This window comes from Pseudonaja textilis, chromosome 16, assembly GCF_049901715.1.
Source record: "Pseudonaja textilis isolate UNSWEBS1 chromosome 16, rPseTex1.2, whole genome shotgun sequence".
Lineage (NCBI taxonomy): Eukaryota > Metazoa > Chordata > Lepidosauria > Squamata > Elapidae > Pseudonaja > Pseudonaja textilis.
The window spans coordinates 9,016,903-9,044,763 of NC_142005.1; the positions used below are offsets into that span (position 1 = coordinate 9,016,903).

General features: G+C 49.1%; 1 protein-coding gene and 1 pseudogene across 1 annotated transcript; one reads left to right on the top strand and one right to left on the bottom strand.

Moving 5' to 3' along the window:
* INTS3 (integrator complex subunit 3) lies at positions 1-27,181 on the top strand. Its single transcript, XM_087914242.1, is given in 32 exon segments — positions 1-893; positions 2,405-2,488; positions 2,662-2,745; positions 3,185-3,298; positions 4,220-4,304; positions 4,756-4,822; positions 6,236-6,380; positions 7,598-7,727; positions 8,367-8,464; positions 9,603-9,794; positions 11,188-11,275; positions 12,022-12,101; positions 12,604-12,695; positions 13,419-13,525; positions 14,161-14,280; positions 15,794-15,911; positions 17,336-17,390; positions 17,659-17,762; positions 18,432-18,476; positions 19,305-19,424; positions 19,553-19,695; positions 19,898-19,977; positions 20,581-20,656; positions 21,390-21,503; positions 22,368-22,416; positions 23,308-23,453; positions 23,456-23,474; positions 24,707-24,807; positions 25,724-25,796; positions 25,913-25,986; positions 25,989-26,074; positions 27,082-27,181. Coding segments are annotated over 32 exon segments (3,096 nt in total). The 5' UTR covers positions 1-764; the 3' UTR covers positions 27,160-27,181.
* On the bottom strand, positions 14,466-15,236 carry LOC148124579 (uncharacterized; annotated as a pseudogene).
* Positions 27,182-27,861: the final 680 nt, after the last annotated feature.

A 27,861-nucleotide genomic window follows, 5' to 3' on the forward strand; every position in this document is an offset into this window, starting at 1 on the left:
CGGCCGGGCTGTTTCCTTCGCCCGCTCCCTCACACACTCGCTCGTCCCCCAGCTCCGACTTCCGGTCTTGTGCCGCTGGGTGGGGGGCGAAGCGGCGCACGCTCCCCCTCCCTTCTGCCCCCCCACAGGCGTAGAGCCCCCCCCCTCTTTCCTACACCCCCCCTTTTCAATCCCCCCCCCGAAAAAGGGGAGCAGCGCCTCCCAGAGAGGCTCTCCTGAGCCTCGCCGCTCAAGCCCCGCCTCCTGGGGCGGAAGCCCTGCCCCAGGGAGCCCCCAGCCCCTAAGCCCCGCCCCTTAGGAGCAGGACAGCCCCCTTCCTTTGCCCCAGCAGACCCTAGAAAGACCCCCCTCCAAAAAAATCAGTGGTTAAACACAACCTAATATAGACCCCCCATAATAGCTGGAGCCCCCTCCCCAAATAGGGACCCCTCTCTATTGCCCCCCAGGCTGAAGAGGGGGCCTGTGGCCCCCCTCCCCAATAGGGAGATAAGGGGTGTCCATATGGGGAGGGGGGATTAGGCTAGCCCCCTCTTTGCACCCCCCCCAACTGACCCTTCCCCTCCTCCAGGGGGTGCTTTTTATCCCCCACCCACCCAAAAGGCCTGGGGGGGGTTGAGTGGGGGGCTCCCCTTCTTTTGCCCCCCCTCCCCTTCCTAGCCCCCCCCCCTTCCAGGGGGGGGGAGAGAGCAGAGGCAGGCTTGCTCAGGGGGCAGGCAGTGGGGGGGTCTTGCCCACCCTCTTAAATCGTGCCCCCCACCTCCAAAATGGAGAAGGGCAAAGGGAGCCCGGCCTCTGCAGCTGGGGGGTCTGCAGGAGGAGGAGGAGGAGGAGGAGGAGGAGCAGGGAAGCTGCTGATCTACACCAGCCTGGATGCCAAGGATGAGTTGGAAGAGGTGGGTATTTATTGGGGGGGGCAATGAGGAAGGGGCTTCTCTGCTTGGCTTCCCCCCCCCGCCAGGTGAGAGGAGCCGAGCCTGAGACAGTGGCGGGGGGGGGGGGTTGGCTTGGTCATGGTGGTGCTTATTCCTTCTCCGGTCGGTGGGATGGGGGCTGGACTAGATGGCCTCTGGGGGGTTCCCTTCCAACTCTGTGACTCTGTCAGTGTCTGCCTGCTTGTCCTCTAGGCGTTTCCTGCTAATCCACAGGGTTGTGGGAATGGTGTGACAGAGGATCTCTGGGGAAAGAACAGGAGTGAGGAAGAAAAGGGCGCCCTCGGAAAGGTTAAAAAGGGAAGGAAAAGAAAGAAAAGGAAGGGAGGAAGGAAGGAAGGAGAAAGAATGAAAGAAGGGGTGGGGAGTGGGAAAGATGATAGATAAATAGAGATTGATCTATCAGTGATAGATAGTTAAATAGATAATGATAGAGAAGAGAGAAAGATAGATGATAGAGAAGACATAAATAATGATAGAGAAGATAATGATAGGGAAGATAGAGAAAGAAAAGACAATGAAAGATAGATAGATAAAGGGATGGGATGGCAGGTGAGAAAGAAAGAAAAAAGGGAGAGGGAGGGAGAAATAAATAAAAAAGGGATGGGAAGTGAGAAAGATGATAGATTAGATAAATAGAAATTAATCTATCAGTGATTGATAGATAGATAGATAGATGATAGATAGATAGATAATGATAGAAAAGATAAAGAGAGATGATAGAGAAGATATAGATAATGATAAAGAGGATAAAGATAGATAATGACAGAGAAGAGAGAAAGAGAGATGATAGAGGAGATATAGATAAAGATAAAGATATATAATGATAGAGAAAATAGAGAAAGAAAAAAAGAAAGAATGAAAGATAGATAGATAAAGGGATGGGATGGCAGGTGAGGAAGAATGAAAAAAAGGGAGAAGGAGGGAGAAATAAATAAAAAAGGGATGGGAAGTGAGAAAGACAGAGAAAGGAAAGGGAAGAAAGAAAGAAAGAAAGAAAGAAAGAAAGAAAGAAAGAAAGAAAGAAAGAAAGAAAGGCGTGAGGCAGAAAGGAAGAGGGGAAAAGAAGGAGGCTTGTTTTGCTGCCCCTGAAATTCTTCTAGATGTTGACTTGGCCTTGGAGTCTCCCCGGAGCTGGAGGTTCACCTTGGCATCCAACTCATCTTCTCAAGGCTGTTGGGAGCTTCTGAAGGGGGGGAGGAAGCCTTGAGATGTCAGCCAGGAAGCCGTTCTACCTTCTCAACAGCCCCGACCGTTGCTCTCCTCCGCTCCTCTCCTCCTCTCTTTGGCCTGTCAGACCCTCCTGGATGGACCTTCCCACACCGCCCCGTGTTCGATGGACCTTCCCCACACCGCCCGTGTTCCTCCTCTCCCCTCCCAACAGGGAGCTGTTGGGGCCTTGGACTTCTTGGTCCATCAGTTGAAGGTCTTCCAAGAGTTGGCCCCATGGTTTGTTTTTTGTTTTTGTCTTTCAGAAGCTGGAAAGGTGCATGGGGACGGTGACCTCTCTGACCGGCGGGCTCTCGGAGAGGGAAGCCAACGACGCCTTGAACGCCCACGTGAGTTTCTTTAGTTCCTTCGCTTCGGATCTCGGTTCCTCTCCGACCTGGAGGCCCAGGATTTCCAGCCCCCCGGTGTAGAAATGAAGCAGAGTTTCTGTGCCCCTTTTCCCCCCCCTCCTTCCCTCCCACCCCTTAGCCACTGGGGTTACCTTCCTTTCTTGATCCGCCAGGTGTGCAAAGGTGCCCCCCAGCACGAGGAAGTCTGCCTGGGCCTTTTTACCATGATCCTGACGGAGCCTGCTCAAGCCCAGAAGGTAACAAGACTTTCGTTCTGGTTTGTCTGGGATTAACACCCGTTTCTCTCTTCCACCTTTGGAAGGAGTGGAAGTTTGTCTGGCATTAACACCCGTTTCTCCCCTTAATACTTTGGGTGCATTGCAAGTTTGGACTTTCCCATCACCGTTATATCTCAGACCAAGAAGTCCGGGTGGGCCATAGGACTTCTCCCCCCTTCTTCCTCCTTTTTTCCTCTTCCTCCTCTTTCTCTTCCTCTTTTTCCTCTTCCTGTTCTTCTTCTTCCTCTTTTTCTTCCTCCTCCTCCTCCTCCTCTTATCCATCCCTCTTCCCTCTAATCCCCACCAGTTCAACTCCTCTCAAAAGACCCCACTTGTTCCTTTGCGTTCGGCCACTAGAACAAACTATTCTCCCCTTTTATTTCCACCCCCCCCACCCCCCAATCTCCCCGTGCCGCAGTGTTACCGAGACCTGGCCTTGGTGAGCCGAGATGGGCTAAGCACCATATTGACCAAGATGAACCAGATTCTCATGGAGAAATACCTCAAACTGCAAGACACCTGTCGCACCCAGGTGGGAAGCGGGCTTGTGCGTTTCTCTGAGCCCCGAGAAGCGTGTGTATGTATGTGTGCGTGTGGGGGGGGGCAAGGGGTGGATGTGAGGGTCAAATTAAGCCCAGAAGTGATTTTTTTGGACCCCAGGATCCAGCTGGGAGGCCCTTGTGGTCACCTGAAACCAGGTGTCAACTCATAAAGTCTTGTCAGAGTTGCCAACAGAAAGGGAGCGGGGAGCAGTGCGGCAGCTTGGAAACCAAAAGTGCATTCCATCAATGTTTTCAAAGATGGTAACTAGGCGACCGGAGTTTCTGCCCTGCAAAATTCTAGCTGGAGAGCTTGAAGGATGACTATGGGCTATGGAGGTGTCCCATTGGAGAATATGAATTAGGATACACCCAGGGGGTGGGAAAGGAGGAAACCGGGGTCAACGGGGACAATGAAGGATGTGTCTCAGAGTCGGCTACACCCAGGCAGTGCCGGACATGTTAACTCCCAATAAATCCTTTTGAAGTCTTGGAAGTTTGGCTCGAGACTCATTTAATTGGGGGGTAACTGCCGGAACCCTGAAACCGTACGGCCCTTGGGGGAGGTCCCATTTTTGGTGAGATTCCCCACCCCTTCCCGCCAACAACCGGCGTTCAACCGTGGGAACGGCGGGCTCAGATTTAAGGAAGGAGGTCGCGAAGAGGCCTCGCGAAGTTGGGAAAGGAGAACCTAGGCGTTTAGGATCTCTAGCGCGGTGTCCGAGAGACGATCCCAAACCCTCAACTTTTCTTTCTTTTTTTCTTTTTTTAAAAAAATCCCTTTTCTGCACTGTGATTTTAGTTTCAGAACGTCGTCTAGTTTTGGCTGAGCCGCGACACGGCTGCGACCGGGCGTCGACGCGTCGTCGTCTGGAGAGCCGCACGGCAGAGTGATTTCTCTTTTCTTTTTTTAGCTGGTTTGGCTGCTGCGCGAGATGGTGAGGAATGGGATCATCGGCATCGACGGGAATTGCATGACGTTCATGAAACAGATCGCAGGTGGGTGCCCTGAGGGGGGAGAGAAGGCTGGGGTTCGTTCCGAAATTCCGCCCCGGAGAGGTGAAACTGACTTGATCCTGGCCAGTTTCGCCCGGCTTCTTCTCACCCAAGCGGATTCCTGATCTCTCTTTGGTATCGTCGGGGGAATTATTTCTCTTAATTAAAAGAGAAATCATGAACTGGGCACCACTGGGAGGTTTTCCAAACGTAGCAAAAGCCAGAGAAAAAAATAATAAATATTTTATTCCGTTTATATGCAGTTTATATCAAACGAGCAAAAGACTTGGCCGGTTGTCGGATTCACCCGGCAAAAGAGGTGAAACTGACTTGATCCTTGCCTGTTGGTTTTGCTTTTCCTCAAACCTGCGGCGTTTGAAATCTGATTTTCCTGTTAGTCCTCGACTTAAAAGTTCATTCAGCGACCCAAATTTTCTCACTGTTTCCCCCAAAGGCGGAGATGTCACCTCCAAGAACATCTGGCTGGCTGAAAACATCCTCGACATACTGACAGAGCAGAGGTAGGATCGCTCACCTGGTCAGAATAACCAGGTGACCGGAAAAACCCCACCCAAGGGCCAAAAGACTCGGAAGCGGCCAAATCTTCCTTTTGTGGCGTCTTTTTTTTTAAAAATTTTTTTCTTCCCTTCCGCCCGGTTTTAACCGGCCCAAATCCTTCATTTCCTTGACGTGTTGTTTTATTTTAATTTCCCCGTTCTTTGGATCCGCCTGGATCTCCTCTGCTTGGAAGCAGGTGCTTTCGCAACGCCGTTGAGAGTTTTAAAAGTGTTTTATTTTTATTTATTTTTAACCTGTAGAAGCCATTTCTGTTTGGAAAAAGAAAAAAAAATAGCTGGTGGTTGTGGCCATGCAGTCCGGTAGCTTAAGCAGCGAGGGAGGGGCGGCTCTTAAGTCCAGCGGATAAGCCGGTTCCTCCTCCAGCTAAGCCCACGGTGCCATCTAGCGCCGGTTCTGGCAGAGGGAGGGCATTTCGACCGACGGATCAAATGCCCCCCCCCCAAAATAAAAATATAAAATTTTTATCAGGAGGATGGCTGTTTCCATCCGGCTAATTTCAGTGTGGGACGTAAAACAGACCCTGAAATTCCATCTTAGGAAAAGCAAAGTGAAGACTGCTTTGGTAAAAGTGGTGGAAGGAAGGAAGGAAGGAAGGAAGGAAGGAAGGAAGGAAGGAAGGAAAGGAAAGGAAAGGAAAGGAAAGGAAAGGAAAGAAAGGAAAGGAAAGGAAAGGAAAGGAAAGGAAAGGAAAGGAAAGGAAAGGAAAGGAAAGGAAAAGGAACGAAGAGACAGGGAAAGGAAGAAAGGAAGGGGGGAACTATGTAAGTAAGGAAAACATGATGGATGAAGATAGAGGGATGGATGGATGGATGAAAGGGAGGGAGGGAGGGGGGTACTGGGAAAGGAAGGAAGAAAGTAGGGGAAGTATGTAAGTAAGGAAAAGAATAGGATGGGTAGATGGATAGATAGATATTAACAGATAAAGATAGATTAGGAGGCCTAGAGATAGACAGAGAGAAAGAGATAGATAGATAGATAGATAGATAGATAGATAGATAGATAGAAAAAGATAGATAGATAGATAGATAGATAGATAGATAGATAGATAGATAGAAAAAGATAGATAGATATGGATGGATAGGTAGATAGAGATAAATTGATAGAGATTGATAAGAGAAAGGCAGATATATATAATATATAATGGATACAGATTTAGATGGATGGATGGAAGGAAGGAAGGAAGGAAAGAAATAAAGATTGATAGATATGAATGGATAGAAGGGAAGGAGGGAAGGGCCAGGAAAAAGGGAGGGAGGGAGGGCATTACTACGGATGACATCCCCGCCTTCTCCGGCGAGGGCGCCTGGGACCCTGTGAGGGCATCAGGGCAACCCCCTCGTGGTCCTTCTCCCCAGGGAGTGGGTGCTGAAGAGCGCGCTGCTGATCGCCATGTCGGTGTACACCTACCTCCGCCTCATCGTCGACCACCACGGCTCGCCCTCCCTGCAGGCCCTCCGCCAAAAGGAGGTGGACTTCTGCGTTTCCTTGCTCCGGGACCGGGTGAGGAGACCCAGGCAGGGCCTTCCCCCCAGCCCCCCACCCCCAGCCCCCCAGCCCAGCTCCCAGCTGGGACCCCCCCCTTTCCCTCTTTCAGTTGGAGCTTTTGGCGGAATAGAGAAGGGTGGAGGGAAGGAAGGAAAGAAGGAAAGGGAGGGAAGAAGGAATAAAGGAGTGGGGGGAAGGAAAGAATGGGGAGGGAGGGAGGGAGGGAGAAAGGATAGAAGGATTGGAGGGAGGGAAGAAAAAGAATGAAGGAGCAGAGGGGAGGGAGGAGGGGAGGAAAGAAGGAAGGAAGGAAGGAAGGAAGGAAAGTGGAAAAAATATATGGGAAGGGAAGGAAGGAAAGGAAGGAAGGAAGAATTGGAAGAAAGATATGGGAAGGAAGGAAGGAAGGAAGGAAGGAAGGAAGGAAGGAAGGAAGAATTGGAAGAAAGATATGGGAAGGAAAGGAAGGAAGGAAAGGAAGGAAGGAAGGAAGAAAAGTGGAAGAAAGATATGGGAAGGGAAGGAAGGAAAGGAAGGAAGGAAGGAGTGGAAGAAAGATATGGGAAGGAAAGGAAGGAAGGAAGGAAGAATTGGAAGAAAGATATGGGAAGGAAGCAAGGAAGGAAGGAAGGAAGGAAGAAAAGTGGAAGAAAGATATGGGAAGGAAAGGAAGGAAGGAAAGAAAGGAAGGAAAGGAAGGAAGGAAGGAAGGAAGGAAGGGCAGGCATGCATGGCTGGCTGGGGAATTCTGGGAGTCCCCCTCCCCCCTTTTACTGTCTCTCATTTGGGAGCATCCAGTCACTTGGGGTGGGGGGCATAGCAAAGCCCCCCACCTCCACAGGGACGAAATTCCGGCTGGACCAGGCGCCTGCGCCCGAATACCCAGCCCAGAGCCTTGAACCGCTGCCCCCTCCCTCTCTCCCTCCCCCCCCTTCCCTCCCTCCCCCCGCACAAGTGGCCTTTCAGAATGGATGGCTTGTTTATTGACGGCCCCCGCCGTCCTCCCCCTGCCACCCCCCAGGACCCCAGTTGGCCTTCGGCGGGCAGCCGCCTTTTTGATCTTCAAAGGGAGGCTTTGCCGTGCCAAACGGGGCTGGGGGAGCATTGGGGGCCAAGTGCCAGGCAAGGCATTAATCTTTGACAGGGGGAGTGAGGGGGTAGATTTAGTGTTTTAATTAATTTTAAGGTTTTTTTTCTCTCTCTCTCTCCCCCACCCCTTTTTGGGGGCCCAGTTTATGGATTGCTTCATGGTGGGCCGGGATCTGGTGCGCCTCCTCCAAAGCGTGGCCCGGATTCCGGAGTTTGAGCAGCTTTGGAAGGACATCATCCACAACCCCCAGGCCCTGAGTCCTCAGTTCACAGGTGGGGGAAGGCGCCTGGGCGGGAGGGGGGCCCTGGAGGTCATCTAGTCCAACCCCCCGCCCCTCTCACACACACACACACACACGGCCTCCCGCCCTAGCAGGGGGAGACCCTACGCCGTTTCTGGCGAAGGGCGGTCCAGTCTCTTTGTGAAAAGCCTCCGGGGAGAGGACGTTTTTAATGACGAGGTTGACTTGAGTCGGAAGGGACCCTGGGGGTCATCTAGTCCAACCCCGCCTCCCACCCTAGCGGGGAGATCTCCAACCCCCCCACCCCATTTCTGACAAAGCAGGTGGGCTCGCCCCCTCTTCCGAAGGTCAGTGACAAGAGAGGCCACTCGCTTAGGGACTGTTTCCAAGTTATGACGGAGCTCTTGATGACCCGGTTGTTCCCGGGGGTGGGGCGGGGTGTTAGTGGTGTCAAGCATCAGAAGGAACCTCCGAGGTCTTCTAGTCCAACCCTCCCCCCCGCCCTCCCCGGGGTCAAAGAGGAGACCCTCAACGAAGGGGGCGTCGCCTCTCGTGTTAAGATTGGCAGGTCCTTGTCCAACGTTCACCTCTCATTGTTGTCTTTTTTTTTTTTTTTAAACAACCCCCCCCACACACACACTCAACCCCCACCCCCCCACCGCCCACCCAGGGATGTTGCAGCTTCTGCAGTCAAGGACGTCCCGGAAATTTCTGGCTTGTCGTCTCACCCCGGATATGGAAACCAAGTTGCTTTTCATGACCTCCCGGGTAATTTAATTTTATCTGGTGTTTTTCTTTCATTTTCCCCCTGGGTTTATTGGCAGCGATTCGCTTCACAACCATGGGGGGAAGCTTATAAAAATCTGTCTATCATCTCTCTCTCTCTCTCTCATCTATTTATATGTATCATCTGTCTATCTATCACCTCTATTATCTCAATCTAGCTAATCTAATCTATCCATCCCTTTTTATCCATCTGTATCTATCCTATCATCCATCTCTCTCTCTCTCTCTCCTATCACCCATCTACCCACCTATCTACCTATTGATAGTGCTATTTCTCTATCCTATTATCCATCTATATCTATCTATCTATCTATCTATCTATCTATCTATCTATCCTATTTATCTATCTATCTATCTATCTTATCTATCTCTCATCTATCTAATCTAATCTAATCTATCTCTCATCTATCTAATCTTATCTATCTATCTATCTATCTATCTCTCATCTATCTAATCTAATCTATCTATCGATCATCTATCTAATCTATCTATCTATCTATCTATCTATCTATCTATCTATCTATCTATCTATCGTGCTATCATCTATCCTATCATGTCCGTCTATCATCTTTACCTACCTACCTACTTACCTACTTATCTATTATCCCTTATCATCTCTCTCTCTCTCCTTCTTGCTTTTTCTATTTATCATCTTTTTCCTGTCTGCCAGTTTTTTATTATCTCCATCTATTGTCAATCTATCTGTCTGTCTCTCTTTATCTTTCTCTCTCTTTCTCTGTCTTCATCTGTCTGTCTGTCTGTCTGTCTATCTATCTATCTATCTATCTATCCATCCATCCATCCATCCATCCATCCTCTATATAACTATCTTATCTATCTATCTATCTATCTATCTATCTATCTGTCTGTCTGTCTGTCTGTCTGTCTGTCTGTCTGTCTATCTATCTATCTATCTATCTATCTATCTATCTATCTATCTATCTATCTATCTATCTCTGTCTTTAGCTATCCATCCGTCCATCCTCCCTTTATCATCTATCTATCTGGTCATAAGTGGAGGACCATTGATCTTCCCACCAGAGGGACCTGGGTCTCCCATCAAGCCAGGTTCCGATCCGAGGCAGCTCCTCCCTTCTTTTCACCCCCACCCCCACCCCAGGTGCGTTTGGGTCAACAGAAGCGGTATCAAGACTGGTTCCAGCGCCAGTATCTCTCCACCCCGGATAGCCAGTCCTTGCGCTGCGACCTCATCCGTTACATCTGCGGGGTGGTCCACCCATCCAACGAGGTGCTTAGCTCCGACATCCTCCCACGCTGGGCCATCATCGGGTGGCTGCTCACCACCTGCACGGTAAGCCAACCCACCCACCGCCCCTAACTTCCAGTGGCGGGCAGTTCCGCTGGCTAATTGTCCTCACCAACCGGAAATCCTTCCTCTTAGTTCTAGGTTGCTCCTCCTCTCCCTTGGTTAGTTGGAGACTCTTTTTAAGTGGAGGTTCCAGGGTGGGATTTGATTTAAATCGCGTTGATTTAAACCACGATTCAGAACCCCTAGTAAAAAAAAAAAGCGCGCCTTGATTTAAATCAACGCGATTTAAATCGTAATTTTGAAAGGGCATCGTCTCACCGTTGACTCACCGGTGGTCCCAATATTGCAGACTGTGCGGCCTCGTGCTACATAGCCAGGCTCCCTTTCACGCTGAATAAACTAAATTATGAATGTTCTCTTAAATAGAAAACTTATCTTCCAATCTTCTCAGATTGGAAACCAGAAGTATATTCGTTGAGCATAATAATCCCAGAAGGTTATGAAAAAGGAATCGCTTATTTATCTTTACGTATACTGACAGCAAGCAAGGATTAGCTACGTAAAATTTTGGAAAAAATGAGAATATTCCACCAGATGAGGAGGTAATTAGATTCTAGATTAGATTGAGATGGACAGATTAACTTTAAAAAGAAAAGAAAAAGAAGAAAGACTCAATACTATTTGATGTGGAATAGATTTTATGAGCGGCTTAAAACAACGGGTAGAAGTTAAGAGCAAGAAAAACGATGAACGTTCTCATTAAAAACAGGGAAGAGATATAACCAATTGCTATAAATATTAAAAATATGAGTGAGTTAAATTACAAAGAATGGGAACTATGTTGTATGGGAACTGTGGTATTACTAGAGCTGTTCATTTAGGTGTTATATTATTAGTATTATTATTAGTAAACGGACAATATTATTTACAGTATTAGCTACGTTTCCTTTTTGTGTGTGTGTGTAAATAATATATCTGGACAAAACGCTGTACTCAAAAAACGTTTATGAATAAAATCCAAAAAAGAAAAAAGAAAGCTATCTTCAGATAGATTTGTTCTCTTTAACGAAGCATTGAATTAAAATAAATTGGACGAAAATAAAAAAATAATCCCAATTTAAATAAATAAAAAACCCAATTTAAAATTTTAAAAATCCTGAATTTTTTTTTATTTAAAAAATAAAAACACCAATTTTTATCCAACCCCCCCAGGAGGTTTTATATGAGTCTGTGTTCTGGGGGAAAATGAGGGGGGCTGGCTGGCAATTCGGGGCACATTCAGACCCTACCCCAAAAGGGGGAGAGAGCAGGAATGGGCTTAACCCAGGTCAAAACCGGACCCGAAAGGAGCCAGAACTCACACAGAGGCCCAACGGGGAATCTCCCCTGCATTGGGGATCAGCTTCGAATCCTCCCTCCTTCTCTTCTCTTCCAGTCTAACGTGGCTGCTTCCAACGCCAAACTCGCCCTGTTTTACGACTGGCTGTTCTTCAACCCCGATAAGGACAGCATCATGAATATTGGTACGGCGGCAGGGAGCGGGGGGGGTCAGCTTTTCTCCCTCCCCCCCCACTGTGTGTGTGTGTGTGTGTGTGTGTGTGTCTGTCTTCCCTTCCCCTAAATTAGAGGTTCGTCCATGACATTAGACAAATAAATGCCTGGAATTTCGGCCTTTACATTCTGGTTTCTGGTGTCGCAACATGGTTGACAAGCTGGTCGTCCACTCAGCGACCCGTTCGTTAAATGTCTGTTCAAACTTAACGACGGCAATGAAGAAATTTAAAAAAAGGCCATTTTTTTTTACACTTAATGGCCGCCGGATCAAAATCCGGATTCTCGGCAGCTGACTTCACGCCACGACGGTCGCCTGGGGAGGGGGTGTCCCTTCTGGCGGCCCTTCCGACGGGCTGATCCGGTTGGAGGTGAAGCCGGAGTCACTTCAACGGCCGTGTTCCTAATTTCACCGTCGCTAGGACGGACTCCGCCCACGACGCGGCCAGGAAGTGTCGTCCAAATGGGACAGGACTGCGCCCCCCCCGCCCCCCCGAATCAATGCCTCGCTTGGCCACAGAAATTGGGGACGGGCCCTCCGTGGAGGTCGTAGCTGGAGGACTCACCGCGGTGGGGTGTGGGCCGAAGGGGATTCAAACAGGCCGTGTTGCCAAGTTATGGTTTCTTTGCTCAATTCGCCACCATTTTGTTTTGTGTGTGTTTGTGTGTGTGTGTGTGTGTGTGTGTTTGTGTGTGTGTGTCTTTGAATTTGCTACAGAGCCCGCCATCTTCGTCATGTATCATTCCATGAAACCCCATCCGGCAATCACAGCTACCCTGCTGGACTTCATGTGTCGGGTAAGGCCTTACCGTTCCCCCCCCGTGTCCCCCCCTCCGAGGTGGCTCTGGGCTGGGCAGCCCGTGCCCCCTCCTCACTCACAACCCCCCTCCTTCCCCCATTTATTCTTTGCCAACCCATAAAACATTCCTAGGCCTGTTTTAGTAGTCGCCATAAAAAGGAGAGGAAAGCGGACGTACATTCCAACTCTTCTCTTTAAAAGCTTGTAACTAAACTACCGGAGCTTTCGCCCACGAATATATTTAATTGGAGAATCTAATTGATGACACCCAGCTGGTGAATGGGCTCAATTGGAGAATCTGATTGATGACACACCCAGGGGAGAAGGGGGAACCAGACTCATGGGGGGACTGTAAGTTACTTTAGGCCAGAGTTGGCTTCGTCCAGGGCAGTTCCAGTCTGTCGCCTTTAATAAATCCTTGGGAGGTTTTTTTTGAAGTTTGGCTCGAGGATCACCATTCAATTAGGGTGATTGCTGGAATCCCGACATTCTTCATTCAGATCATTCCGAACTTTTATCCCGCGTTGGAGGCCCACGTCCGTCAAGGCGTCTTCAACTCCCTCACCCACATCGTGGAGAAGCGCGTCTTGGCGTAAGACTCTTGGGGTGGGAGTGGGTGTGGGTGGGGGGCAACATTCAGGGGGTGGGCTTCGAACATGTCAGCAAGGGATTCTCTGCCAGGTAGCTTGGTGGGCGTGGCCTATTCGGCCTTCTGTACCACGGCCGGGGGCAGGAAGCGATTTTTATCCTCCCGGACTCCGGAGGCTCTCTGAGGGAAGGAAGGAAAGAAAGGAAGGAAGGAATAAAGGATCAGAGGGAAGGAAGGAAAGAAAGGAAGGAAGGAATAAAGGATCAGAGGGAAGGAAGGAAAGGAAGGAAGGAAGGAATAAAGGATCAGAGGGAAGGAAGGAAAGGAAGGAAGGAAGGAATAAAGGATCAGAGGGAAGGAAGGAAAGGAAGGAATAAAGGATCAGAAGGAAGGAAGGAAGGAAGGAAGGAAGGAATAACGGATCAGAGGGAAGGAAGGAAGGAATAAAGGATCAGAGGGAAGGAAGGGAAGGAAGGAAGGAATAAAGGATCAGAGGGAAGGAAGGAAAGGAAGGAAGGAACAAAGGATCAGAGGGAAGGAAAGAAAGGAAGGAAGGAATAAAGAAGGATCAGAGGGAAGGAATAGAGAAGGATCGGAAGGAAGGAAGGAAGGAAGGACCTGCCACAAACACGGACATTGGGGAGGCTTTTTAAAAAATATTTTTCGACTCTTGAGATCTATGGGTCAACGTTCCCCCACCCTCCTCTCTCCTTCCTCCCCGCACAGACACCTGGCTCCTCTTTTCGATAATCCGAAACTGGACCGGGAACTCCGGGCTATGCTTCGAGAGAAGTTTCCAGAATTCTGCACTTCTCCTTCTCCTCCGGTCGAAGGTCGGTCGCCCATCGCCGTCCAGACTACTTCCTGTTAGGGGATCTTTGGGGGTGGGAGGGTGGGGAGGGCAGCCCAGGCCTCTGCCATTCACCCTCCTTATTTAAAAGAGGCACAAACCAACCAGAATAATGCTGGAAGGGGGACCTTGAGGTCCTCTAGCCCAACCCCCACCCCCTGCTGAAGCAGGAGGCCCTCCATTTAACCATTCTGGATAAATGCTGCCCAGTCTCTTCTTCGTGTACATCCAGAGTGAGAGTAAAGTTATTCTAAGTCTATTCCAAGCGGCTGTCCAGTGATGGAGCCCTCACCGCTTCCGGTAGCAAGCAGTTCCACTGGTTCATTGTCCTCAATTGTCAGGAAGTTTCCCTTTCATCCCAGGTTGCTTCTCTCCTTGGTTAGTTTCCATTGGTTGCTTCTTGTGGGGCTTTGGAGAATAAAGGGACCCCCTTCTTCTTCGGGGCAGGAGAAATTTGGCTGGTTTTTGGCTCCCTCCCAGCCTCTCGTCTCCAAGACCGGCCTGTCAGCATTGGGCTGACCCTCCCGGCTCTAGGGGATCATGGGAAATGAAGTTCCTGCTGGAACTGACCGCTTGCCTCCCGCCCATCTGCCTCTGCCTTGTGCCCCCCCCCCGCAGTCAAAGTCGAGGAGCCGACGGCTGCCGAGATGGACAACCACATGTCCGACCGAGACGACGGCTGCTACGACCACGCTGAAGCCGCCTTTAGCGACGACGAGGAAGACGTCAACAGCAAAGGTGGGGTAGATATAGGGGCGGCCTGGTTTTCCCCAGCTGCCCAGCGGGCCATGAAACAGAGAGGGGGAAGATGATAGAGGAATGTTAGATAGATAGATGGATAGATAGATAGATAGATAGATAGATAGATAGATAGATAGGGCAGATGGATAGAGAGAGAGAGAGAGACGGTAGAGAAGAGAGAGAGAGATAAGGTAGACAACATAGATGGGTGGATAGATAGATGGATAGATACATAGATTGAGAGAGGTGGATGGATAGATGGGTTGAAATATAGATGGATAGAAGATGGATGGATGGATAGATGATGGATGGATGGATAGATGATGGATGGATACATAGATTGGGAAAGGTGGATGGATTGATTGAAATATAGATGGATAGTTAGATGATGGATGGATGGATGGATGGATGGATACATAGATTGAGAGAGGTGGATGGATAGATGGGTTGAAATATAGATGGATAGTTAGATGATGGATGGATAGATAGATGATGGATGGATGGATAGATACATAGATTGGGAAAGGTGGATAGATTGATTGAAATATAGATGGATAGATGATGGATGGATGGATGGATGGATGGATACATAGATTGAGAGAGGTGGATGGATAGATGGATTGAAATATAGATGGATAGTTAGATGATGGATGGATAGATAGATGATGGATGGATGGATGGATGGATAGATACATAGATTGAGAGAGGTGGATGGATAGATGGGTTGAAATATAGATGGATAGTTAGATGATGGATGGATAGATAGATGATGGATGGATAGATACATAGATTGGGAAAGGTGGATGGATAGATTGATTGAAATATAGATGGATAGTTAGATGATGGATGGATGGATGGATACAGATTGAGAGAGGTGGATGGATAGATGGGTTGAAATATAGATGGATAGTTAGATGATGGATGGATGGATGGATGGATGGATAGATACATAGATTGAGAAAGGTGGATGGATAGAAATAGATGGATAGATGATAGATGGATAGATAGATAGCTATAGATAGGTAGGTAGATAGATAAATAATAGAAATAGATGGATAGGATAGAGAGATATGGATAGATAGGTAGGTAGATAGATAAATAATGGATGGATGGATAGATAGATACATAGATTGAGAGAGATGGATGGATAGGTAGAAATATAGATAGATAGTTAATGGATGGATGGATAGATACATAGATAGAGATAGATGGATAGAAATATAGATGAATAGATGGAAGATAGACAATGGGCGGATAGATGGATAGAAATATAGATGGATAGATAGATGATAGATACAGATGGATGATAGAAGGAAGGAAGGAAGAAGGAAGAGAAAGAAAAGGAAGGAAAAGAAGGAAGAAAGAAGGAAGGAAGGATGTTTTGCAAATCGTGGTTTTTATCAGCCAATGCAGGTTTACAGGAGTGTTGAGCACCAACCATTTCCCCTCCCTCTCCCTCCCTCCCTCCCTCCCTCTCTCTCCCCTCCCTCCCCCTCTCTCTCTCTCGCAGGGAAGAAGAGGGAATTCCGCTTCCACCCCATCAAAGAAGCCGTGGTGGACATCACCCCCTTCCTGGAGCAGCTGGACGAGTCCCTCAAAGACAAAATCCTGCTCTTGCAGAAGGGGAGGTGGGTCTCCTCTCCTCCCCACCCCCACCCCCCCATTTGTCTGAAGCAGTGCTGTTTGAGCAGGAGCCCGGGGGGTTGGACTAGAGGACCTCCAAAGGTCCCTTCCCACTCTCGAGTTCTTCTCCGGATGCTTTTCTTGAACCAACCTTGAGGCTTGCAACAGGTGGAGCTACCCCCACCCCCGGAGAAGATGCTCTGCGGTTGGTGTTGGGGTTGTGTGTGCGTTGCAAAACGTTTTGCAAAAGGGAAGGGGGAAAAACACACACACACACACACACACACACACACACACGGCTTGCGTTGTCTTTTTTCACCGCTGAATTTACAACCCAGCCAAGCAACGAGCCCAGGCTGATAATTCCTTTTACACACACACACATCCTTTGTGGGTCCCTGTGGATTCTGCCTCCGCCCTGGAAAGGGCTGTAAATGGGGGCGTTGCAAGGAGGTCTGTGGTTTCTCCCCCACCACACACACGCACACACACACACACACACACACACACGCACGCACACAGAGACTGGCCTCTGGTCTCAAGCCCTACGCACAATTCTTTGCAAACCTCACTTCCCCCCTTTCTCTCTCTCTCTCTCTCTGGAATCCAGCCATGCACAACTGGAGTGTTGCAACTTCCACCCCCCTGTTTTGGAGGGTGGGAGGGAGGCCTTTTGACCCAGGGCCTCCATTAATTAATTCAGCCTGTCGTGACTAAGAGAGTTTAATAAACTTGTTTTTTTTTTTTTTGAAAAGGTTCTGCAGGAGGAATGTTTGGGCAAGAGGGGAGATAGGGAAAGCTTGATTAAACCAGGATTCCTTCTGTGAAACCAGGATTCCTGCTGTGAAACCAGGATTCCTGCCGTGAAACCAGGATTCCTGCTCTGAAACCAGGATTCCTGCTGTGGAAATATCAGGATTCCTGCTCTGAAACCAGGATTCCTGCTGTGGAAATATCAGGATTCCTGCTGTAGAAATATCAGGATTCCTGCTGTGAAACCAGGATTCCTGCTGTGGAAATATCAGGATTCCTGCTGTGGAAATATCAGGATTCCTGCTGTGAAACCAGGATTCCTGCTGTGGAAATATCAGGATTCCTGCTGTAGAAATATCAGGATTCCTGCTGTGAAACCAGGATTCCTGCTGTGGAAATATCAGGATTCCTGCTGTGGAAATATCAGGATTCCTGCTGTGAAACCAGAATTCCTACCGTGAAACCAGGATTCCTGCTATGGCTGGTCTTTAGATCGCAGAGCTGCTGGGTTGTAATTTTCCCTAGTTAAGAGACTTATAATAACTGCTTTCTCCCCCCTTATCTTATATATAAGTGTCTCTCTTATACACACACACACACACAGCTACATAATATACATTCTCCTCTTTTTAACTCAAATTTCCTTCTTTTTTTCACCCTTCCTGTTGGGCTGCAGCGATACCGAAGCGCAGTGTGAAGCCATGCAGGAAATTGTGGATCAAGTCTTGGAGGTAAACAGCTGGTTTCTGGATTTTGCGCGGATTTTTTTTGGGTGTGTGTGTGTGTGTGAATTTGAGGCCGGAGGCCCCTGCATCAAGCCCCATCCTTCGAGAAACGCAGCGCAAGCTTGGCCTCGAAGTAAACATCCCTGCCTTGTGGCTTAGGATGTTCCTTTTGTGGTGTGTTTCCCAATCACGCGGCACTGTCCTTCCCTCCCGTCCTGGGTTCTTGAATCTCCTTGCACGCTCACTGTTGGTGTCACCCTCTCTTTTTTCCCAGGAGGATTTTGATCAGGAGCAGCTCTCAGTCCTGGCGTCCTGCTTACAGGAGCTGTTCAAAGCTCATTTCCGCGGGGAGGTTTTGCCCGAAGAAATCACGGAAGAGTAAGCACGCGGGAACGGGATAGTTGATCCTCCGTCTATCTGCTCGTACGGGATAGTCAATCCTCGGTCTATTTTCTCATACGGGATAGTTAATCCTCGGTCTATTTGCTCGTATGGGATAGTTAATCCTCGGTCTATTTTCTCATACGGGATAGTTAATCCTCGGTCTATTTGCTCGTATGGGATAGTTAATCCTCGGTCTATTTTCTCATACGGGATAGTTAATCCTCAGTCTATTTGCTCATACGGGATAGTTAATCTTCGGTCTATTTGCTCATACGGGATAGTTAATCTTCGGTCTATTTGCTCGTACGGGATAGTTAATCCTCGGTCTATTTTCTCATACGGGATAGTTAATTCTCGGTCTATCTGCTCATACGGGATAGTTAATCCTCGATCTATTTTCTTGTACGGGATAGTTAATCCTCGGTCTATCTGCTTGTACGGGATAGTTAATCTTTGGTCTATTTTCTCGTACGGGATAGTCAATCTTCGGTCTATCTGCTCGTATGGGATAGTCGATTCTCTGTCTATTTGCTCTTGATTTTTGTGAGAATAGGCCAGGAGAAAACTGGCTTGTTTAGTCCCAAAAACCCCACACAGATTGAAAGATAGTTCTGTGGCATGTGTAAATGTAGCGTTTCTCTCTTTTTTTACATTTTCGCATAGGTCTCTGGAAGAATCTGTAGGAAAGCCGCTTTACTTAATATTTAGGTAGGTTTCCTATTCATTCCTTCATTAGATTTTTATGAGTAACTTGAGGTGACGAACAGATCCAAAGACACCTTCCGCCTCCCTATTTTCCCCACAACAACAACCCTGTGAGGTGGGCTAGGCTGAGGGAGAAGGACTGCCCCAAAGTCACCCAGCTGGGCGTCGTGCCTAACGCAGGACTAGAACTCCCAGTCTCCTTGCGATTGGCCCAGAGTCACCCAACCGACCTTCGTGACTTGACTTAAGGCAGAACTAGAACTCCCGGTCTCCTAATGATTGGTTCAGAGTCACCCAGCCAACTTTCATGGCTAAGATGGGACTAGAACTCCCCGTCTCCTGGTAATTGGCCCAAAGTCACCCAGCTGGGCTTCATGTCTAATACAGGACTAGAACTCCCCGTCTCCTTGCGATTGGCCCAGAGTCACCCAACCGACCTTTGTGACTTGACTTAAGGTGGGACTAGAACTCCCAGTCTCCTAGTGATTGGTTCGGAGTCACCCGGTTGGCTTTCCTGGCTAAGGCGGGACTAGAACTCCCGGTCTCCTCGCGATTGGCCCAGAGTCCCCCGAACCGGCATTCGCGACTGAGTCAGAACTAGACCTCCCAGCCTCCTGGTTTCCAAGCCAGCGCCTCAAACGACTCCCCCAACGTGTCCCTCCCCGTTCTGAAACCTCCCCCTCCGTTCCTCCCTTTGGTGCCGGGACCTTGCGGGAGAACCTCCGTGTGTGTGAGACCCGGGATGGGGGGGAGGGGCATTTCCACGCATGTGTGGACCCTCACCTGCCGCTTAACTCTCCCCTCCGCCGCCGCCCGCCCCCCCGTTTTCAGGAACCTCTGCCAGATGCAGGAAGACAACAGCGGCTTCTCGGTCCTGTTGGACCTCCTCTCGGAGCTGTACCAGAAGCAGCCCAAGATCGGCTACCACCTCCTCTACTATTTAAAGGCCAGGTGAGGGTTAGGCCGACGGGGCGGAGGGAGGGGTTGGGCGTGGCTGGGGCGGGGGGGGGGGAGAGCGAGGGTCCGAGAGAGAGCCCCCCTCGAACCTCCCCTGGTTGAACCTCCCCCCCACCGTCTAGCAAAGCGGCGGCCGGGAAGATGAACCTCTACGAGTCCTTCGCTCAGGCCACCCAGCTGGGCGACCTGCACACCTGCCTGATGATGGACATGAAGGCCTGCCAGGAGGACGACATCCGGCTCCTCTGCTACCTCACGCCTTCCATCTCTACACGGAGGTGAGGACCCCCCACCCTCAGCCCCCCACCCCGACCCACACGGACTCCACGGAGGGCAAGAGGGAGGGAGGGAGGGAGGGGAGGGTCCAATGGAAGGTTCTTATTTCCGACTGGTTGCTTCTCAGCTGCCTCAATCTCCTCCCCCCTTACCCCCCCAACTTCCCAGCCTTTGGTGGTCTTCATTCTCCTTTTTCTCCCAGTTCCCCGACGAGACCCTCCGGAGTGGGGAGCTGTTAAACATGATTGTGGCCGTCATCGACTCTGCACAGGTAGGACGCAGAACTGGAAGAAGAGAGAGAGAGAGAGAAAGAGACAGAAGGAGAGAGAGAGAAAGAGGGAGAGAGAGAGAGAGAGAAAGAGAGAGAGACAGAAGGAGAGAGAGCGAAAGAGAGAAAGAGAGAGAGAAAGGGAGAGAGGGAGAGAGAGAGGGAGAGAAAGAGGGAGAGAAAGAAAGAGGGAGAGAGAGGGGGAGAGAGAGAGAAAGAGAGAGAAAGAGAAAAGAGGGAGAGAGAGAGGAAGAGAGAGAAACAGAGAGAAAGAGAGAGAGAGAAAGAGAAAGAGGGAGAGAGAGAGAGAGGAAGAGAGAGAAACAGAGAGAAAGAGAGAGAGAGAAAGAGAAAGAGGGAGAGAGAGAGAGAGAAAGAGAGAGGAAGAGAGAGAAACAGAGAGAAAGAGAGAGAGAGAGAGAGAGAAAGAGAGAGAGAGAGACCCAAACCAGGCAGGGAGGATGGAGTCGAATGGAGGAAGACCAGGCTGTTGATTTAAAAAATAAAAATAAGAACTACAAAACCCATCCTGGCTTGGCTTCCTTGTCACTAACCCTGGTGCAATTTCCCTCCTCCCCCATTTCCCCCCGTTTCTCCTTCTTACAGCTCCAGGAGCTGGTTTGTCACGTCATGATGGGGAATTTGGTGATGTTCCGGAAAGATTCGGTCCTTAATATTCTGAGTGAGTGAATGGCGGCCGCCCGAATGACATTGGCTTTCTCTCCCCCCCGCCCCCCGCTGCCTTCCAAGTGGCCGGATCTTCCTTGAAATGCTGCCCAAATTGCCAATTAGTTAGTTATACGAGGCCCAAACGGAGCACAAATTCAACATGGAGGTTCAGGTTTCAAGCCGACCCGTACGGACAAAGTTGCTTCCTGCAAAGGCTCCTGTCCCTTTGCTCTTCCTTGACGTCTCATCGAGGGCCAATCCCTTCCAAGTCTTACTTCGGAGTCGCCCCTTTCGTCTTAACCGTCCTTGCCTTCTGGCAGCTCTGTGCGTGCGCGCCCTGGGAACAGGCTCCCGCTACTCCTCTGCCTCGCTGCTGTCAGATTTTTGGAGGCTCCGGAGTCGGCACATAACTCCCAGGGGTCCCCGGGCCCATCACTGCATCGGACGCAGGACCCTCGTCCGAGCCCTCCCCAGACTCCCGGACTGGCCCGTGATCCTCCCCGCTGTCTGACCCCGCTGCCGTCCTCGCGGACCACAACAACTTGTCGACTTCAACTCCCAGAATCCTCTGCGGTCCCTCCTTGGCCCAGGAAGCCTAGAGAGGCTGGGTCAACCTGCGGGGGGGGCGGGGCGGTGGGAGGATTGTGGTATTTTGTGTTGAATTGTGTCTTTATCAACTCTTTTCCTTTCTGTTTTTTTGTGTGTGTGTGTGTTTGTGGTGTGGTATTTCCTTCTTTTCTCTCCAGTTCAGAGTTTGGAATGGGAGACGTTTGAGCAGTATTGCACCTGGCAGCTTTTTCTGGCGCACAACATTCCCCTAGAAACCATCATCCCCATCCTCCAGCACCTCAAGTACAAAGGTGAGGAGTCCCTTAGGTGGGCCGCCAATCTCCAGCCCCGGCAAAGGTGTGTGTGTGTGTGTGTGTGTGTGTGTGTAAGCAACGGCTTCCTTAACGCACAAAGTTGTGGCTTTGTTTTCCCCCCCAAAAAACTCTCTTCCCCCCCGCCCCCCTGGTAGAGAAATGCAGGGCGGGTCTCGAACTTACGATGGAGTCACTTAACGTCGGTTCAAAGTTGCGACGGGCCTCTCTAAGAACCCCCCTCGGTGTCCGGATTCTGGCCGTTAACCCCCGATGAAATCATGAGTCTTGAGCCAAACTTCCAAAACTTTCAAAACAAAAAAAAATTTAAATTTGCCATCTTTTTTTGATAGTTTCTATTGTTGGGTTCCAATTTCTGCAACCCGCCCCCTTCCCCCCACCCAAATAATAATAACCATCAAACCCCTTGGGGGGAAAATTGGATTTACTTAATGACGGCGGCGTTTGCAAAAATAAAAGTCATCGGATGCCCTTCTCGACTTGCGACCGAAACTCTCAAGGATTTAAGGTAACAGATAATCAAGAGTCGGAAGGGACCTTGTAGGTCATCTAGTCCAACCCCCCCCCGCCCAAGCGAGAGAGCCTGCGCCATTTGTGACCAAGGGCAGTCCAGTCTCTTCTTGAAGGTCTCCAGTGATTTAACTCTGTTCCTCTTTCCTGTTGTTTTTCTGCAGGCAGGTTTTATATTTTTAATTCATTTCCCTCTCAGCCAGAAAAAAATAATAATAAAATATTTTCACAGCTCTGACTTTGGCCTGTGCTTGGATTCAAAAATGAGGGGAAAAAAATGAGCTTTTTTTCCTAAATAAAAAAATAAATTGCTTTTTTCGCCCCCCCTTGTAGAACACCCGGAGGCTCTTTCCTGCTTGCTCCTGCAACTGAGGAGGGAAAAGTACGTATTTCGAATTCTTTGCCTTCGTTCTTCCTTGTAGCCGGAGAGAAACAAGTGGGAAATAATCCGTTTTTTTTCCCCTAACGGAATAGAGAGTTTTTCTTCTATAATAAGCACAGCTCGACTTACAAAATGGTTCGTTTAGTGACTGAAGTTACAGCGTCACTGAAAAAGGTGGAAAAACTTTACTAAAAGAGATGATGATGATGATTACCATTATTAAGTCTTTATTATTATTTATTTATTATTATTTATTATTTATTTATTATTTATTTTATTAAGTATTGTTTTTATTTTTTATTATTTATTTTATTATTATTGATTTATTATTGATTTATTATTTAATATCTACTATTTTTATTATTGATTTATTATTTAATATTTATTATTGTTTAATATTTATTATTTATTTATTATCATTTATTTAGTTATTTATTTTATTATTAAGTATTTATTTATTGGTTTATTATTGTTTAATATTTATTATTTTTTATTATTGATTTATTTTTTATTTTTTGTTTTTTATTTAATATTTATTTATTGTTTAATATTTATTTATTAATTATTATTATTATTACTATTATTATTTATTTTATTATTAAGTATTTGTTATTGTTTAATATTTATTGTTATTGATTATTTATTTATTGTTTAATATTTATTATTTATTATTTATTTATTATTGTTTAATATTTGTTATTTTATTATTTATTTTATTATTATTTATTTATTATTTATTTATTTATATTAGCAATATTATTCTTATTTTGATTCTTCCCCCCCGTCCCCCCCCCCAAAAAAAATCCACCCCGCTTTGCTTGCCTCGTTGGAGGGGGGGGGCTGGGGGGGGTCCCCGGAACCAGGCGTGAACGCTGGGGGTTTCCCCCGCAGGCCCACGGAAGAGATGGTGAAAATGGTGCTGAGCCGGCCGTGTCACCCGGACGACCAGTTCACCACCAGCATCCTCCGGCACTGGTGCCTCAAGCACGAGAACCACCTGATCGAGCACATCAAGTCCCTCCTGATCAAGAACAACAGCCTCCCCGGAAGCGCCAGAGGTGAGGCGGGAAGTAGCCAGGCCCCCCCCCCCCGTTATTTCGGTCTCTTGGCAGCCGGTCTGTCAGTCCAATTTTAAACTTCTCTTTTATATCAGTTTTGTTTTAAGGTATCTCTATCTACTGTATCATCTATCTATCTATCTATCTATCTATCTATCTATCTATCTATCTATCTATCCATTCATCCTTCTATCAAATTTAAACTTAGAATCTGGCTTTTAATTTTTAAAGATTTTAAATTTTTAAAGAGCACCAGGGACATCTAGTGGTAAATCTTGATTTTCCGGTAGGGGAAAAATTGCCTTTTTTTTTCCTTCCCTTTTTCTTTCTAGTATTGTCACTTACTTATTACTAAAAGTGATTTTATAACTTCCTCCCTTTTCCTCCTCTCCTTCCTTCCTTCCTTCCTTCCTTCCTTCCTATTTACCTTCTCTCCCTTTCTTTTTTCTTCTTTCTTTCCTTCCTTCCTTCCTATTTACCTTCTCCCTTTTTTTCTTCTTTTTCTTTTCTTCCTTCCTTCCTTCCTTCCTATTTACCTTGTCTCTTTCCTTCCTTCCTTCCTTCCTTCCTTCCTTCCTTCCTTCCTTCCTTCCTTCCTTCCTTCCTTCCTTCTCTCCCTTTCTTTTTTTCTTCTTTCTTTTCTTTCTCTCCTTCCTTCCTTCATACCTACCTACCTACCTATTTACCTTGTCTTTCTTTCTTTCTTTCTTTCTTTTCTTTCTTTCTTTCTTTCTTTCTTTCTTTCTTTCTTTCTTTCTTTCTTTCTTCCTTCCTTCCTTCCTTCCTTCCTTCCTTCCTTCCTTCCTTCCTTCTTCTTTCTCTCCCTTCCTTTCTCTCTCTCTTTTTCTCCCTTCCTTCCCTCCTTTCTTTCTCTTTCACCCGTCGCCTGTCTGCGTCTATCCTCTCTCCGCCTCACCCCCTAACTATCTCTGACCTTCCTTTTGCCCCGTTTCCACTCTCCCCCGTTCCGTTCCCTTCCTTTTCTTTCTTTCTTTCTTTCCAAGAATTTCTCCGGCTTTTTATTATTCCTTTCCGCTTCCTTCCCCTAAAATCAGACCCCTAAAGAAAGAATCAAAGCTGGAAATGGCCGAAACCTTTTTGACCCCCAGCAGGGATCAGTCTGAAAAGAGGGAGAGGGGGGGAGAGGGTGGAAAGGGGGGGGGGCAGGCTTCCTGGTCCCCCTAACCGCCCGCCCTCTCCCCCCCCCCCCGTTTTATTTCCCCTGCTCTCAGCCTGCGCAGCTCCAGCAGCAAACTGGCCCAGCTGACCCTGGAGCAGATCCTAGAACACCTGGATAACCTGCGCCTGAACCTGAACAACACCAAGCAGAGCTGTGGGTTTGAAGGCCGGGGGGGTGGGGGGAGGGGGCGTGGGGAGGGTGTGTGCAGACCTCGCGGGGGTGGGGGTTGTGGGTGGGGGGCAGGTGCTGTTCCAGAGAGGAGGGGGTTTGCAATCTCACCCTTTCCTTCCTCTCCCCCCCCCGTGGAAAAAGAAGGGTTAATGGCAGGGAACACCCCAGAACCTGGGGGTGGGGGTGGGGGGGTTGGACTAGATGACCTAGGAGGTCCCTTCCCGCTTCGGTGATCTGTTACCTCCGGTCAGTGCTCCGATCAGCGTAGAGTTGGAAGGGACCTTGGAGGTCTTCTAGTCCAACCCCCTGGTTATGCCCAGGATGTCCAGTCTGGTCTTAAAAACTTCCAGGGATGGAGAAGGAAGGAGGGGAGGGGAGGGAGGGAGGGAGGGAGGAGGAAGGAAGGAAGGAAGGAAGGAAGGAAGGAAGGAAGGAAGGAAGGAAGGAAGGAAAGGGGATGGGAATTAGGGAAGGAAGGAAGGAAGGAAGGAAGGAAAGGGGATGGGAATTAGGGAAGGAAGGAAGGAAGGAAGGAAGGAAAAGGGGGGATGAAGGGGAAGGAAGGGAATTGAAGGAAGGAAGGAAAAGGAGGGAGTTGAAGGAAGGAAGGGAATAGAAAGGAGGGAGGGAGGGAATCAGGGGAAAGGAAGGAAGGAAGGAAGGAAAAGGAATAGCAGAATAACGGAATAATAACAACAACAGAACAAAACCGCGGAGTTGGAAGGGACCTTGGAGGTCTTCTAGCCCAACCTCCTCCTCCTCAAGCAGGAGACCCCCTGTCGTTTCAGACAAAGGGCTGTCCAAACCTCCAGGGGTGGAAGGCTTGTCCCCTAAGGGCCACATTCTAAGCCCCCCCCCCACTTTTCTCACGACCCCCCCACCCCAATTTTCCTTCCAGTTTTCAGCCAGCCGCCAATCCTTCAGTCCCTGCAGCACGTCCAGTGCAGCTGTGACGAAGCCCACAAGATGAAGTGAGTAAGACCCCCCCGGTTTTTTTTGGGGGGGGGTAGGGGAAAGTGTTGGGGAAGACCCTCCCCCCAAACTCCTTTTCTCTCTGCCCCCCCTCACCCCCCACCCCCCAAAAAAGGTTCAGCGACCTCTTCTCCCTGGCCGAGGAGTACGAAGACTCGTCCAGCAAGCTGCCCAAGAGCCGGAGGAAGGCGGCCTCTCCAGCCCCCGGAGCCGGAAGAACGCGGCCCTGCAGCAGCCCCCCAACAACGAGGAGGAGTCGGCCTCCAGCAGCGCCTCGGTGAGCGGGGGGCAGGGAGGAGGAGGGGGATGTGGGGAAGGGGGAGCCCCTGGCCTCGGGGGTTTGGGGGTGATGGGGGTAAAGAAAAGGGAAAGGGGGTTTGGGGTTGGGACCCTCGGAAGAGAGAAAGGGGGGCTCCTTTGTGTGTGTGGGGGTGCAGGGAGATTGTGAGGGGGTGGGGGTTTCAGAGAGAGAGAGAAGATAGTAGTGCAAGGAGGGAGGGAGGAATAGAGAAGGGAGGGAGGGAGAAGGGAGGGAGAAGGAAGGAAGGGAGGGAGGAGAAAAGAAGAGAAAGAAAGGAGAAGGAAGAGAAGAGAAGGAAGGGAGGAGAAAAGAAAGAAGGGAGAAGAAAAAGAAGAGAAAGAAGGGAGGGAGAAGAGAAGGAAGAAGAGAAAGAAGGAAGGAAAGAAAAGGAAGGGAGAAGAGAAGGGAGAAAGGAGAAGAAAAAGAAGAGAAAGAAGGCAGAAGAGAAGGAAGAGGAAAGAAGAGAAGAAAAAGAAGAGAAAAGAAGGGAGAAGAGAAGGAAGAGGAAAGAAGAAGAAAAGGAAGAGAAAAAGGAGAAGAGAAGGAAGGAAGGGGAAGAGAAGGAAGAGGAAAGAAGGGAGAAGAAAAGGAAGAGAAAGAAGGGAGGAAGGAAAAGGAAGAGGAAAGAAGAGAAGAAAAGGAAGGGAAAGAAGGGAGAAGAGAAGGAAGAGGGAGAAAGAAGGGAAAAGGAAGGAAAGAGAAAGCAGGGTTGATAATGAACCTGGAAGGAAGTAATGGAGGGGAAGGAAAAGAAGGAAGGAAGGAATAGAGAAGAGCGGGAGGGAAGGAGGGAAAGGAGAGAACCGATAGATAGAGACAGGCGGCTAGAGGTGAGAGGGTTCCCTGCCCCGTCGCTCTCTCGTCGTGAAGCTGAGATTTTGGGGAGGGGGCTGCAAAGCGACACCCCTACAGAGGAAACACCTGCCCCCCACTTTCCATCCGGTTTATCTCCCCTCCCCTTTCTTCTCTCCCCCTTCCCCCAGGAAGAGGAAGATGCCAAACCGAAACCCACCAAGAGGAAACGGAAAGGATCTTCGGCTGTCGGCTCAGACAGTGACTAAACTGGGGGGAGGAAGGACTGCCTTGGGGGTCCCATCTCCCCCCACCTCGAAAGCAGCCCTTCGGGCAAGGGACTGTCCAGCCCCTCCCCAGCCTCCCACACCCCCAAAAATACCCCAGATCGAATCCGATCCGGCCAAGCGGACACGAAGGCTGCAGAGGGATGGCAGTGGGTCCTCGGGTGGGGAGCGGGGGGGTGTCTCTATGTCCCCTCCCCAGAAAAGGGGTGTCACACCTCGCTGTGTGTGTCCCCCTCCCCAAACTGGCTGTGGGGCAGCAGCGGCGAAAGGCAGGCGGCCGAATGCAAGAAACCAGATCAAGCAACGAAGCTGTTCTTTCTTTTATTTTTCCGGGATGTAAATAACGCCCCCCTCCAGCACCCCCTGAACTGCCATGATCTCCAAGTGGTGCTTCTCCCAAGGAAAACTTGGAGTGGGGAAAGGTGTGGGGGCTTCCTTTTTTGGGGAGGGGGAAGGCGGTGGCTCTTCCCAGCCCGATTTCTTCTCTCGCTGTGTTTTCTTCGCTTCAAATAAATGGCATTTTATTCTTGTCTCCGGCGCCGTTTGCTTTGGTCCAGCCGAAGGGTCCCCGGGATTTCGGGGGCTCCCCCAGGTGCCAGTGGAGACCCCCTCTCCTCTCACAGCCTTCCTCATCTCCCCCCTTTCCCTCTCTCTCCCTCTTCTTTCTTTCACTCTTCCTTTCTT